At 46.6% G+C, this 12939-nt stretch overlaps 1 protein-coding gene across 4 annotated transcripts in view; it reads right to left on the reverse strand.

The window, feature by feature from the left end:
- The window catches only part of LOC140427730 (kinesin-like protein KIF13B), a 256873-nt gene that overhangs the window by 91043 nt on the left and 152891 nt on the right, over positions 1 to 12939 (reverse strand). For all 4 annotated transcript variants that reach the window (XM_072513344.1, XM_072513352.1, XM_072513335.1 and 1 more), the window contains exons 7-9: positions 12079 to 12166; positions 7823 to 7957; positions 1419 to 1531 (exon numbers count right to left, since the gene is read on the reverse strand). In XM_072513344.1, coding sequence (XP_072369445.1) covers positions 1419 to 1531; positions 7823 to 7957; positions 12079 to 12166 — 336 coding nt within the window. The remainder of the gene's footprint in view (positions 1 to 1418; positions 1532 to 7822; positions 7958 to 12078; positions 12167 to 12939) is intronic.

Below are 12939 nucleotides of genomic sequence, written 5' to 3' on the forward strand. Positions count from 1 at the left end.
AACCTTGCTTACATCGTCAAACAAAGCTAATTTTTTTTCCCCCCTCTGAGTTCAGTTTTGTCTAACACACCAATGAGGCCTCATTCAAATGCAAGTTGATTATTTGAGGAGTATTTTTTCTTATATGAATCCAAATTCATGTGCTACCAAGGTTAGATATGCACAGCTAGTAAACAGGAATTCATGTCCATAAGGAAGCAAACATAAGAGAAGATCAACAAGTCATGGATCAGAGAGGTTTTAAAATAGCTCACAAATCCAGGGATGGTGGGGGTTAAGTGTGGTTGCTGGGTTGCAGGGATAGGGTGGTAGCTTGTTAGGGTGCTCTTTCAGATGGTCAGTGCAGACTCAATGGGCCGAATGGCCTCCTTCTGCACTGTAGGGATTCTATGATTTTATAATCACAATAGGAGATCTCTCGCATGGAGAGAATTTTTATTTTAAACTGAAGGAGAAATTCAGCAAACAACAAAGGTAGGAACGAATGCTGGGCTAACAAAACAACTGTTAACAACTATAAATCGTCACCTCAAGATACACAGTTAGGTAGAGATTAAGTAAGCAAGAGCCTGCTGGAAACCACAACGCGATAAGCACAGGGATTTCAAAACCCAGCAGTTAAGTGGCAAGCCAAAGACAACTAACGGTGTTTAAAAACAAGTGACTTCACAGATCAATTATTCAACACGATGCAGAGTACGAGGACCGGTAGATTCAGTATGCATCAGCCTGCCAGATCAACAAAGGAACATAAAGTTTCTCCTGCAACAATTACAGCTGAGGGTAAAAATGCACTTGTGCAAACTTTTTCAGATATCTTTTGGGATTAGCACTAAAGCGCAGAAGGGGAACGAGCCAATTTGCAAGTCAAATTACAAAGGTTTTACGGCCCTGTTAGAAGAATATGTCCCTATAAAACATTACAGGATAAAAAAAGAGGTATAGGGGCAGCACGGTGGCGCAGTGTGTTAGCCCTGATGCCTCACGGCGCCGAGGTCCCAGGTTCAATCCCGGCTCTGGGTCACTGTCCATGTGGAGTTTGCACATTCTCCCCGTGTTTGCTTGGGTTTCGCCCCCACAACCCAAAGATGTACAGGGTAGGTGGATTGGACTTGCTAAATTGCCCCTTAATTGGAAAAAAAAATGAATTGGGTACTCTAAATTTTTTTTATTTTAAAAGAGGTATAGTGGCAGAACATATAGCAAGGGTGAAGATAGATCTAGGCCTCCATACAACCTAATTAATAGTCACTGTCCAATAAGGTCTAATGGGTCTCATGTTTAGATATTAGGTTATTCAAAGCTGAATGACTTAAGGAATAGTAATCTTGTCATCTAATCAATTTAATTTTTAAAAAGCACAAATCAGTAATTAGATACAGGTTAAACATTTCACCTACAACATCAAAAGAACTCACTTGTTAATGTTGCTTCCTTCCTTCAGTCGATCCCCAGCAGCTCCAGACTTTGCTGCCCTCTCACTGCCTGCCAAGTCCACAAGGCTCAACTTACTCACCTTCTCACCTGAAGTCTGTATAGAAAGAAAACATTGGAATTTAGCCAAATCTGGCTCCATAGCAATCGCAAAAATTCTCCATTCACTCCAAATAATTTTTGCCCTTCCCAACAAGCTGCTAGATGTAAAACCAAGAATTTTATTTTACCTGTTTTATGCCCTTATCTTACTTGTCACCTTTATGATCTTCATCTACACATTGAAGTCCTCTTGCTCCACTAATCTAACATCGTACTTTCGCCATTCTTCTGTTTATTGCACATTTCTATCCATTTCTCAGAATCCCGACAGTGAAGGAGGCGGCCATTCAGCCCATCGGGTCTGCACCGGCACTCTGAAAGGAGAACCCACACCCATGCACCACACAATGCCCATAACCCCACCTAACCTTTTGGAAACTGCGGGACAACTTAGCACCAAACCTACACATCTTTGGACTTTCTTTCATTTGCCTACACAAGCCCTCGTCTTTCACAATCCTCAACACAATTTGCCATGCCTCCTTACTTTGCAATCAGCAAACTTCAACATTATTCCCTTAATTTCTACGTTCAGATCATTTGTGTAGAGTGTGTCAAGCAGAGCTTTGTGCTTCATTACTCATCAGATCTGCACAATCAAATAAATCTTTCTTCTATCGAATCTAACCATCTCTCTATCCATGTGACTCACTGCCATAACTCTATACAATATCTTATCAAACACTTTTCAAAAACCAAATAATCCACATCCACTGAACTTCTTTTTCTATTCTCCATTACGGTTCAAAAATTTCTACAAGGTTGGCCGGCACGGTGGCACAGTGGTTAGCACTGCTGCCTCGCGGCACCGAGGAGCCGGGTTCGATCCTGGCCCCCGAGCCATATGGGGTTTGCACATTCTCCCCATGTCTGCGTGGTCTCACCCCCACAACCCAAAGATGTGCAGGGTAGGTGGATTGGCCACGCTAAATTGCCCCTTAATGGAAAATAAATGAATTGGGTACATTAAATTTAAAAATAAAATTCTACAAGGTTGATCAAGTGCAATCTGCATTATAAAAATAGACCCTGACCAGTCTGATTATCTGCTTCAGCAAGTACCAGAAATTCCACCCCTTGACGTCAAAATTCTCATCCTAGCTTTCAAATTCCGCATGGCACCATCCTAGCTAATATCCTAACAGATGGGCGACCACCAGATGGATCAACAAATGATCGATTTAATAAAGTATATACAGAGAGTGAGATAAAACCTACCATGTTCCAAGACTCCAAACTTCTAACTAATTGGAACCATGCCTGCACTCCCCCCCCCCCCCCCCCCCCCCAAATGTTTCTGCGCTCTGGCCCCATTGGCCAACTGGGTCACATGACCCACCGGGATTTTGTCCCCTTAAAGGGGCACAGTACCACACAAACCATCTTTTTTAAAAAAATATATTTATTAAAGTTTTTTAACACAATTTTTCTCCCTTACAAACAATAAACCCCCCCCCCCCCCCGTAACAAAAAAAAATGAGAAATCGCGCAGAGCAAGATATATACATGGCAAAATGATATATTTACACAGCTTTGTACACTGGCCCTCACCCGTACGTGCCAGTTTCCCCAACCCTTCATGTTATCTCTTGCTCATCCACCCTCCCAGGCAGTCCCCCCCCTTCCCCCCCCCAAGGTTGCTGCTGTTGCTGACCGACCTGCCTCTAACGCTCCGCGAGATAGTCTAGGAACGGTTGCCACCTCCTGTAGAACCCCTGCGCAGACCCTCTCAAGGCAAACTTAATCCTCTCCAACTTTATGAACCCAGCCATATCATTTATCCAGGCCTCCAGGCTGGGGGGCTTCGCCTCCTTCCACATTAGCAAGATCCTTCGCCGGGCTACTAGGGACGCAAAGGCCAGAATGCCGGCCTCTTTCGCCTCCTGCACTCCCGGTTCATCCACTACTCCAAATATTGCTAGCCCCCTTCTTGGCTTGACCCGGACTTTCACCACCTGAGATATTGCTCCCGCCACTCCTCTCCAGAACCCCTCCAGTGCCGGGCATGACCAAAACATATGGACATGGTTCGCCGGGCTCCCTGAGCACCTTCCACATCTGTCCTCTACCCCAAAGAACCTACTCAACCTCGCCCCCGTCAAGTGCGCTCTGTGGACCACCTTAAATTGTATCAGGCTGAGCCTGGCACACGAGGAGGAGGAATTAACCCTACCTAGGGCATCAGCCCACAGACCTTCCTCAATCTCCTCCCCCAGCTCCTCCTCCCATTTACCCTTCAACTCTTCTACCAGCGATTCCCCCTCTTCTTTCAACTCCTGGTGTATTTCCGACACCTTGCCCTCCCCGACCCATACACCCGAGATCACCTTATCTTGAACTTCTTGTGCCGGGAGCAACGGGAATTCCCTCACCTGTCGCCTCACAAAAGCCCTCACCTGCATATATCTAAAGGCATTTCCCGGGGGTAAGTCGAACTTCTCCTCCAGTGCCCCTAGGCTCGCAAACGTCCCATCAATGAACAGGTCTCCTATTCTTCCAATCCCCGCCTGATGCCAGCTCTGGAACCCCCCCGTCCAAATTCCCCGGGACAAACCGGTGGTTACCCCTGATCGGGGACCACACCGATGCTCCCATTGCACCCCGGTGCCATCTCCACTGGCCCCAGATCCTTAGCGTTGCCGCCACCACCGGGCTCGTGGTATACTTTGTCGGCGAGTGCGGCAGCGGTGCCATCACCAACGCCCCCAGGCTCGTTCCTTTACAGGACGCCATCTCCATCCTCTTCCATGCCGCCCCCTCTCCCTCCATAACCCACTTGCGGATCATCGCCACATTTGCTGCCCAGTAGTAGCTCCCCAGGTTTGGCAACGCCAACCCTCCTCGATCCCTACTGCGTTCCAGGAACCCTCTCCTTACTCTTGGGGTCTTATTCACCCACACAAACCCCATAATACTCCTGCCTACTCTCTTAAAAAAGGCCTTAGTGATCACGATGGGAAGGCACTGAAACACAAACAGAAACCTCGGAAGGACCACCATTTTGACCGACTGCACTCTACCCGCCAGCGAGAGCGGTAACATGTCCCATCTTTTGAAATCCTCCTCCATTTGCTCCACCAACCTCGTCAGATTCAGTTTATGTAGGGTCCCCCAACTCCTGGCTATCTGGATCCCCAGATACCGAAAGCTCCCCTCCGCCCTCCTCAGCGGTAGGTCCCCTATCCCTCTTTCTTGGTCCCCCGCCTATAATACAAAGAGCTCACTCTTCCCTACATTGAGCTTAGAGCCCGAAAATTCCCCAAACTCCCTTCGAGTCTGCATGACCTCCACCATCCCCTCCATTGGATCCGCCACGTACAGCAACAGGTCATCCGCATATAGCGACACCCAATGCTCTTCTCCCCCTCGGACCACTCCCCTCCATTTATTAGACTCCCTCAATGACATGGCCAATGGTTCGATCGCCAATGCGAACAACAGGGGGGACAGGGGGCACCCCTGCCTCGTCCCTCGGTACAGTCAAAAGTACTCTGACCTCCGCCGGTTCATCACTACACTCGCCATCGGGGCTCTGTAAAGGAGCTTAACCCAATTGATAAACCCTACCCCAAACCTACGCAACACCTCCCAGAGGTACTCCCACTCTACTCGGTCAAAGGCCTTCTCCGCGTCCATAGCTGCCACTATCTCCGCCTCTCCCTCCTCCGGTGGCATCATTATCACGTTTAAGAGCCGCCGCACATTGGTGTTTAGTTGCCTGCCCTTTACGAATCCCGTCTGGTCCTCGTGGATTACCCCCGGGACACAGTCCTCGATCATCGTGGCAAGCACTTTTGCCAGCAACTTAGCAACCACATTGAGGAGCGAGATCGGCCTGTACGATCCACATTGCAGTGGGTCCTTGTCCCGCTTTAGGATCAAAGAAATTGTCGCTTCCGACATTGTCGGGGGCAGGGTCCCCTCCTCTCTTGCCTCATTAAAGGTCCTCACCAGTAGCGGGGCCAACAGGTCTGCATACTTCCTGTAGAACTCTACCGGGAATCCGTCCGGTCCCAGGGCCTTCCCCGCCTGCATGCTCCCCAAACCCTTGCTCAGCTCCTCCAACCCAATTGGTGCCCCCAAACCAGCCACCTCTTGCTCCTCCACCCTCGGGAATCTCAGCTGATCTAGGAATCGTCTCATCCCCTCTTCCCCCGCTGGGGGCTGGGATCTGTACAGCTCTTCATAAAAGGCCTTGAATACCTCGTTTATTTTCGTCGCACTCCGAACCGTGGCTCCCCTTCCAGCTTTTGACTCCCCCTATTTCCCTCGCTGCCATCCTCTTACGGAGCTGGTGTGCCAGCATCCGACTAGCCTTTTCCCCATACTCGTAGGTCGCCCCCTGCGCTTTCCTCCACTGTGCCTCCGCCTTCCCTCTGGTCAACAGGTCAAACTCCGTCTGGAGCCGTCGTCTTTCCCCAAGTAATCTTTCCTCCGGGGCCTCTGCGTATCTCCTGTCCACTCTCAAAATCTCCCCCACTAACCTCTGCCTTTCCATACCCTCTGTCTTCTCCCTATGAGCCTTAATGGAAATTAGCTCTCCCCTGATCACCGCCTTCAACGCCTCCCATACCACCCCCACCCGCACCTCCCCATTGTCGTTGGCCTCCAAGTACCTTTCGATACACCCCCTCACCTTCCCACACACCACCTCGTCCGCCAGCAGTCCCACATCCAGCCGCCACAACGGGCGTTGGTCCCTCTCCTCTCCCAGCTCCAGTTCCACCCAGTGTGGGCATGGTCCGAAACGGCTATAGCCGAATACTCCGTTCCCTCCACCCTCGGGATGAGTGCCCTACCCAGAACAAAGAAATCTATCCGGGAGTAGGCTTTGTGTACATGGGAGAAGAAAGAAAATTCCCTGGCCTGCGGTCTTGCAAACCTCCATGGGTCCACTCCCCCCATCTGATCCATAAACCCCCTAAGTACCTTGGCCGCCGCCAGCCTCTTTCCAGTCCTTGATTTGGAGCGGTCTAGTGCTGGATCCAACACTGTATTGAAGTCCCCTCCCATTATCAGGCCTCCTATCTCCAGGTCCGGAATGCACCCCAACATGCGCTTCATGAATCCTGCATCATCCCAGTTCGGGTCGTATACGTTTACCAACACCACCCACATCCCTTGCAGCCTACCGCTCACCATTACATATCGCCCTCCATTGTCCACTACAATAGTCTTGGCCTCAAATGACACCCGCTTTCCCACCAATATTGCCGCCCCTCTATTCTTCGCGTCCAGTCCCGAGTGGAATACCTGTCCTACCCATCCCTTTCTTAGCCTGACCTGGTCCGCCACCTTCAGGTGTGTCTCTTGGAGCTTGGCCACGTCCGCCTTCAGTCCCTTTAAGTGCGCGAACACTCGAGCCCTCTTCACCGGCCCATTCAGGCCCCTCACATTCCACGTTATCAGCTGGATTGGAGGGGCTCTCACCCCCCCCCACGCCCCGCCGACTAGCCATCTCCTTTTCTGGGCCAGTCCCGTGTCCACGCCTCCCTCGCCCTCGAGTCCCCCAGAGGGGGGATCCCCGTCCCGACCACCTCTTCTGTGTCCCATTCCCTTTCTGCCAGTGCAGCAGCAACCCCTTTTTCCCCCCTTCCCCCCTCCCCTCCCCCCGCTCGACCCCGTCTAGCTTTTTTGCTCCCCCCATGTCACTCCCGTAAGTCAGCTGACGCCTGCTGACCCCGGCTTCCCCCGCTGTCCCATTGACCTCCCTGCGTGGGAGTCTCCCAATCCATATGCATTCCTTCGTTCCCCTTCCCGCGCTTTCCAAAGCCCGCTCCGCCCCCTCTGGCGCAGCTCCTGTCGCAGCCTTGTCTCTCTCCCCCAGCCCATGTAACATTTCCTGCGTGTGATTGACCCCCTATATACAACAACCATCACACATCAAACCTCAAACATCCCCCCTACCCTCACAAACCCTCAGTTGGAGTCCAACTTTTCGGCTTGTACAAAGGTCCACGCCTCTTCAGGCGTTTCGAAGTAACACACAAACCATCTTTTAACCATACTTTCTTACGAGCACCTTTTGCTACTCTAATGAGATCTTGCTTCCCCCATCCCAATGGCAACTTATTGAGCCACTGTGCACTCTGGAATTCTGTGCATAATTTAAACCATCCTGCCTGCTTTCAGAAGCCATGTTTTCCACATAATCTTCATGTCCCCTTTTTGAATTCTACTTGGCATCTACATGTCTGCAACTCCTTTACATGAAGCACTCAGTCAATCTCCTGCACACGAGCAGCACCACAGAAATTCAAGTAGCTATCATCGCACATGCCCTCACCCCAGACTGAAGATCATATAATGTGTGTGTAAGAATAATGTTGAATACTGCGTGGGACCGGCTGCTCTCCTCATTCATGTTCGTGGCAGCGACTGTTCGAGACTTGTTCCCTTCCGACATCAAAGATTCAATGTCCTGTTGAATAAGAGAACCATGTTTTTAAAATATATTAATATTTTTCTTCCCCACAGAACATTTTTTGTTATTTTGTTTGAGTTCACTGATTCCTAATCATCTTTTCATAGCCCCAATAATCAGACTCTTAAGAGGTGTAAACGAGCAGCACAAAATGACTTGCCCCCAAGTGTACCTACAATACAACCGTTTTCTTTCAAGACAGGGGAAAATAGCATTTGGAGTGAGTACTGTAGATTGCACTTTACCTATTGATGCTGCATTTTTAAGAATTTCAGTAATTTTATGCCAGAGGTATATCTGTGACTCAAACCTATTCAGAGGAAACTGGAGAATGTTTGGCTAGTACCAGCAAGTCGAGTGCTGTCTCCATTTCTTTTCATATTTGGCAAAATTTCAGCTATTTTAATGCATTATACTTGAACATGCGTCATGCTAGGGTGTGCGCAGGTGAAAAGAGTCTGCTGTCCTCCCTAAAGTCAATTGGGTGGAATGAGGAAAATAAATTAATCCCTTCATTCAGCAGTGGTGCTGGCAAACACATTCTTACCTGTGCTGTGCTTCAAATCCTATTTTTTAAAGTGGGCAACAGCAAAGGCAAAGTATTAGACTGTGAAATCATTAATAATTGTTGGTATGTTTTTGCAAAAGAGATAGTGGTTACCAGTCCATACAGCAAATTACTGATTTCAGGGCAGCACGGTGGTGCAGTGGTTGGCACTGCAGTCTCACGGCGCCGAGGTCCCAGGTTCGATCCCGGCTCTGGGTCACTGTCCGTGTGGAGTTTGCACATTCTACCCGTGTTTGCGTGGGTTTCGCCCCCACAACCCAAAGATGTGCAGGGTAGGTGGATTGAACACGCTAAATTGCCCCTTAATTAGAAAAAATTAATTGGGTACTCTAAATTTTAAAAACAAATGACTGATTTCAGCAGATTAATGTCTATTCAGTGAAGCCCAAGAATGCAAAAGGTGAACACCGATACAATGAAGAGAGAAACCATGGACTTTGGATATAATCCATTCTTACCCAGAATCTCTCCCTAATCTTTCCCCTACTGAGCTAAACTGGCTTGAGCACTATTTTCCACTTGCGTTAATATTCTCTTTTACTCTCTTCAACCTTGGTTGGCAAGAATAATTCCATTCAGAACCATCCTGAGAAAAACGTAACTCTTTGTACCCATTCAACTATGCTGCTCCAAAAGCATATTGAACTGACATATAAAAACGCACAACTATATTTACCACTATCATGCTGGCGTGAAAACTGTCATGAATTAGAGTTGACTGTTACATAGATACAGTTACATGTTTGCTAATTTTACCATTTCAAATGGATATTTGTTTGCAGTCTTTCGAAGGTTTGTTCGGCCGAATGGCCTCCTTCTGCACTATGGTGATTCTATGATTCAGGTTATTAATAAGGGCTTGTTTAGCTCAGTGGGCTAGACAGCTGATTTGTGATGCAGAACAAGGCCAGCAGCGTGGTTCAATTCCCGTACCAGTTTACCAGAACAGGATCCGGAGTGTGGCGACTAGGGGCTTTTCACAGTAACTTCATACTTGTGACAATAAAAGATTATTTATATGAAAAATTAATGAAAGCCCCAACTATGCAGTGAACTCTGAAATGTCACTGTAAACTACAACGTTAAAAAAAACAAGAACAGGGCATTACTCAGGGAAGACCTATTGATCAGAATTCAAGTAGCCCCTGTCAATTTCTTTCAGATGCTGGCTATATTTTCAGTATTGTCAGCTTTGGTTTCAGATTTTCATCTTTACGTAATATGAACTAAATTTTCCATTGTGCTTTATTAAAATAAGCTAAATTAAAGCACATGAGAGGACTGAAGGTGATTGATGCAAGCATTTATTGCCCATTGTCATCACCCCTGAGGTAATGAGCCTTTGAACCGCTACAGCCCTTACAGCAACATGCCTCCAAATTACACTAGACAGGGGATTCCAGAATTCTGATTTAGAGATGAAGTATCAGAGAATGGTACAGTACATCATCAGCAAGTCTGTGCTAACTTGGTGCAAGAGCAAACCAGTTCATCCCACTGCCCAGCTCTTTCCCCATAACCCAGTGATTTTTTCTTTCCCTCTTAAAAGTGCTTGTCCAATTCTCCTTCGAAAGCCAAATTGAATCTGCCTCTGCCACGCTCTTGGGCAGTGCAGTTCACTGCGGTCAAAGGGCTTTGAAATTTTCTGCACCATAGGGCTCTGAATGCTCCATCGTTGAATACATTACAGGCTGGGATAGACAGGTGTTTGGTCTCGGGGAATTAAGAGATATGGGGAGCAGGCAGGAAAGTGGGGTTGAAGTCCGAGATCATCCGTGATCGTATTAAACGACAGAGCAAGTTCCACGGGCCATATGATCTACATCTGGGTCTATTTCGTGTATTCCAGGCCCTAACCTCGCACTGCATTAAAAAAGCTGTTTTCTCATGTTGCTGCTGTTTCAGTGACCACTGGTTATCGAGCCTTCCACCAGTCTCACTGTCGAGGACCCTCATGATTTTGAGCACCTTCGTCAAATCTCCTCTCAACTGTTTCATCTCAGAGAACAACTCAAGCTTCTTCAATCTAGCCTGATACCTGAAGTTTCTCTTCCCTGGAGCCATCCTCGCAAATCTTTCCTGCACTCTTGACTCTCTGAGGTGTGATGCCCAGAACTGGACACAATACTCCGGTTGAGGTCAGACCCGCATTTTACAAAGGTCCAGCATAATGTCCTCTATTTAGGAGGCCCAGAATCCTACTTAATCTGCTCTTCATCTTCAACAATTTTCACACATATACCCCCTTGGGTCTCTCTGTTCCTGCACCAATTTTAGAATTATAATCTTTGGATGAGAAGGATTAACAATATATGCCAATTCAGAAAGGTGAGCAGCTTGGGAAGTTCCCATTGCTGCTCTTATTCTACTTGGTGTTTTATTAATAAGGAAGCAAATGATGTTTGAGTAGCCCTGGTTTTAAAAAAGTGATCAGCCAGAAAAAAATGAAAATAGTTATGCAAATTTCAAATCTCAATAGTCTTCAAAGTATGATAAATTTAAAGTAAACTTGTGCTGTTCCCTTGATAGATAGAATATTCTGCACGGAAATTCTATGATTTAAAAATGTGAAAAGCTCTTCATCCATTTAATTCGTCCAAAATAATAGCAAATAAGACCTCAAGCAATAGATCAGAGTGTACAGAAAATAAACATCATGTCAGCAATTAAAAGGGTGGTACGTGGCACAGTGGTTAGCATTAGGGACTGCAGCACTGAGGACCTGGGTTTGAATCCCGGCCCTGGGTCACTGTCCGTGTGGAGTTTGCACATTCTCCCCGTGTTTGCGTGGGTTTCACCCCCATCATCCAAAGTTGTGCAGGTTAGGTGGATTGGCCACGCTAAATTCCCCCTTAATTGGGTACTCTAATTTTTTTATTTTTTTTTATTTTTTATAAACGTTGGCAATTAAATTCAATGGTATACTTTGAAATTTTAAGCACCAAATTTTAACTGTTCTGCCAAGATCGCAAGAAATTACAGAGAGTTGTGAACACAGCTAGGTCCACCATGCAAACAGTCTTCCATCTACTGACCCTATCTACATTTCTCACTGCCTTGGGAAAGTGAACAACATAATTAAAGACCCCTCCCAGCCTGGTTATTCTTCTTTCCAACTTCTTCCATTGGGCAAAAGATACAAAAGCTTGAGAACTCGTTCTAACAGATTTAAAAACAGCATTTTTTTCCTGCTGCCAATAGACTCTTGAATTAAATTGATCTTTCAATGCATTTTTCCTTTTTTACAGTTGTAATTATTTTTTGTATGTTGTACTTGCGTATATAGATATATGGAATGATCTGGCAGGTTTGCACGCAGAATAATACTTTTCACTGTACCTTGGTACATGTGACATATTTTATTAATAAACAATAACTGGAGGCAAAGGAGCAGTTTTGGGTAAAAAGGTCAATTTCCCTTAATAGCTACTTCAATTGCTACCACAAACCAAAAAGGTGGTTGAACCACCTTAAAATTATACTTCTCCTATATTTAGTTTACATCTTTCTAGGTCCTGTTTCGAGCAGTCTTTCTAATTAATTTCCTTACCTTGTAACTTGTCACAGCCAGTTTGGACAAGCCATCCACATATGGACCCAGAACCTTGTGCTCTCTCACCTTCAAAGTGTGTCGACTCCTGAAATGCAGAGTGCAAAGAAAGACTAGTGAAACAAGTCAAAGGAAACTCGGTCAGTTCACAAATTGGACTTGTAGCTCTGGTGTTATACCTGAACAAGGTTACTGATGCTACCTTCAGCCAGCACTTTGAGCAGCCGGTGACGTACAAAATGGTACCTTCACTGCTTTGCAAAGCAGTGCCCTAATGCTGATCTTCAATTGTCATTCAAGAGATCAAAATTCTCTCAAACTTGTCTGATTTTTTCTCTCTCGCATAGTTCAATCTCTTGAAGTTTCTCGATCACTTCAAAGGAATAGGTTTAGTTGCATGGTGGTCAGATTATAGTAATTGAAATGTTGTGGCTGACCACATGCGCTTAGAATATATTCTGTCATACGTATTTTCATGCACATTCATCGCTTCACCACAATTTTCAACTCATGAGTTATACGATGGTGCAGATTGAAATGAAAGGAAAAGCCCATTATTTTATCCCCTCCAGCAGACAGGGTAACCTTGCCCACTATTCATCTTCCCACACCCATCATCCAACCACTAACTTAAATTTCTTCTAATCGCCAGAGATACTTGTGGCGTAAAAGACATGGCTGGTTTAAACCACACACTCCAGTCAGCAATAAGCAGAGAGGTGTTGTAACCAGTGGTCCGCTAGAACAGCTCCAAGGAATCAGCTGCTCTGCTGAGCTATGAGAATCTCCAGAAAAGCAGGATGCGCTTATGGAATATGGCCAATGCCTAATTTAGATTGGAGGAGGCTGCATGGTTCGGCT

This window comes from Scyliorhinus torazame, chromosome 1 (assembly GCF_047496885.1).
Source record: "Scyliorhinus torazame isolate Kashiwa2021f chromosome 1, sScyTor2.1, whole genome shotgun sequence".
NCBI lineage: Eukaryota > Metazoa > Chordata > Chondrichthyes > Carcharhiniformes > Scyliorhinidae > Scyliorhinus > Scyliorhinus torazame.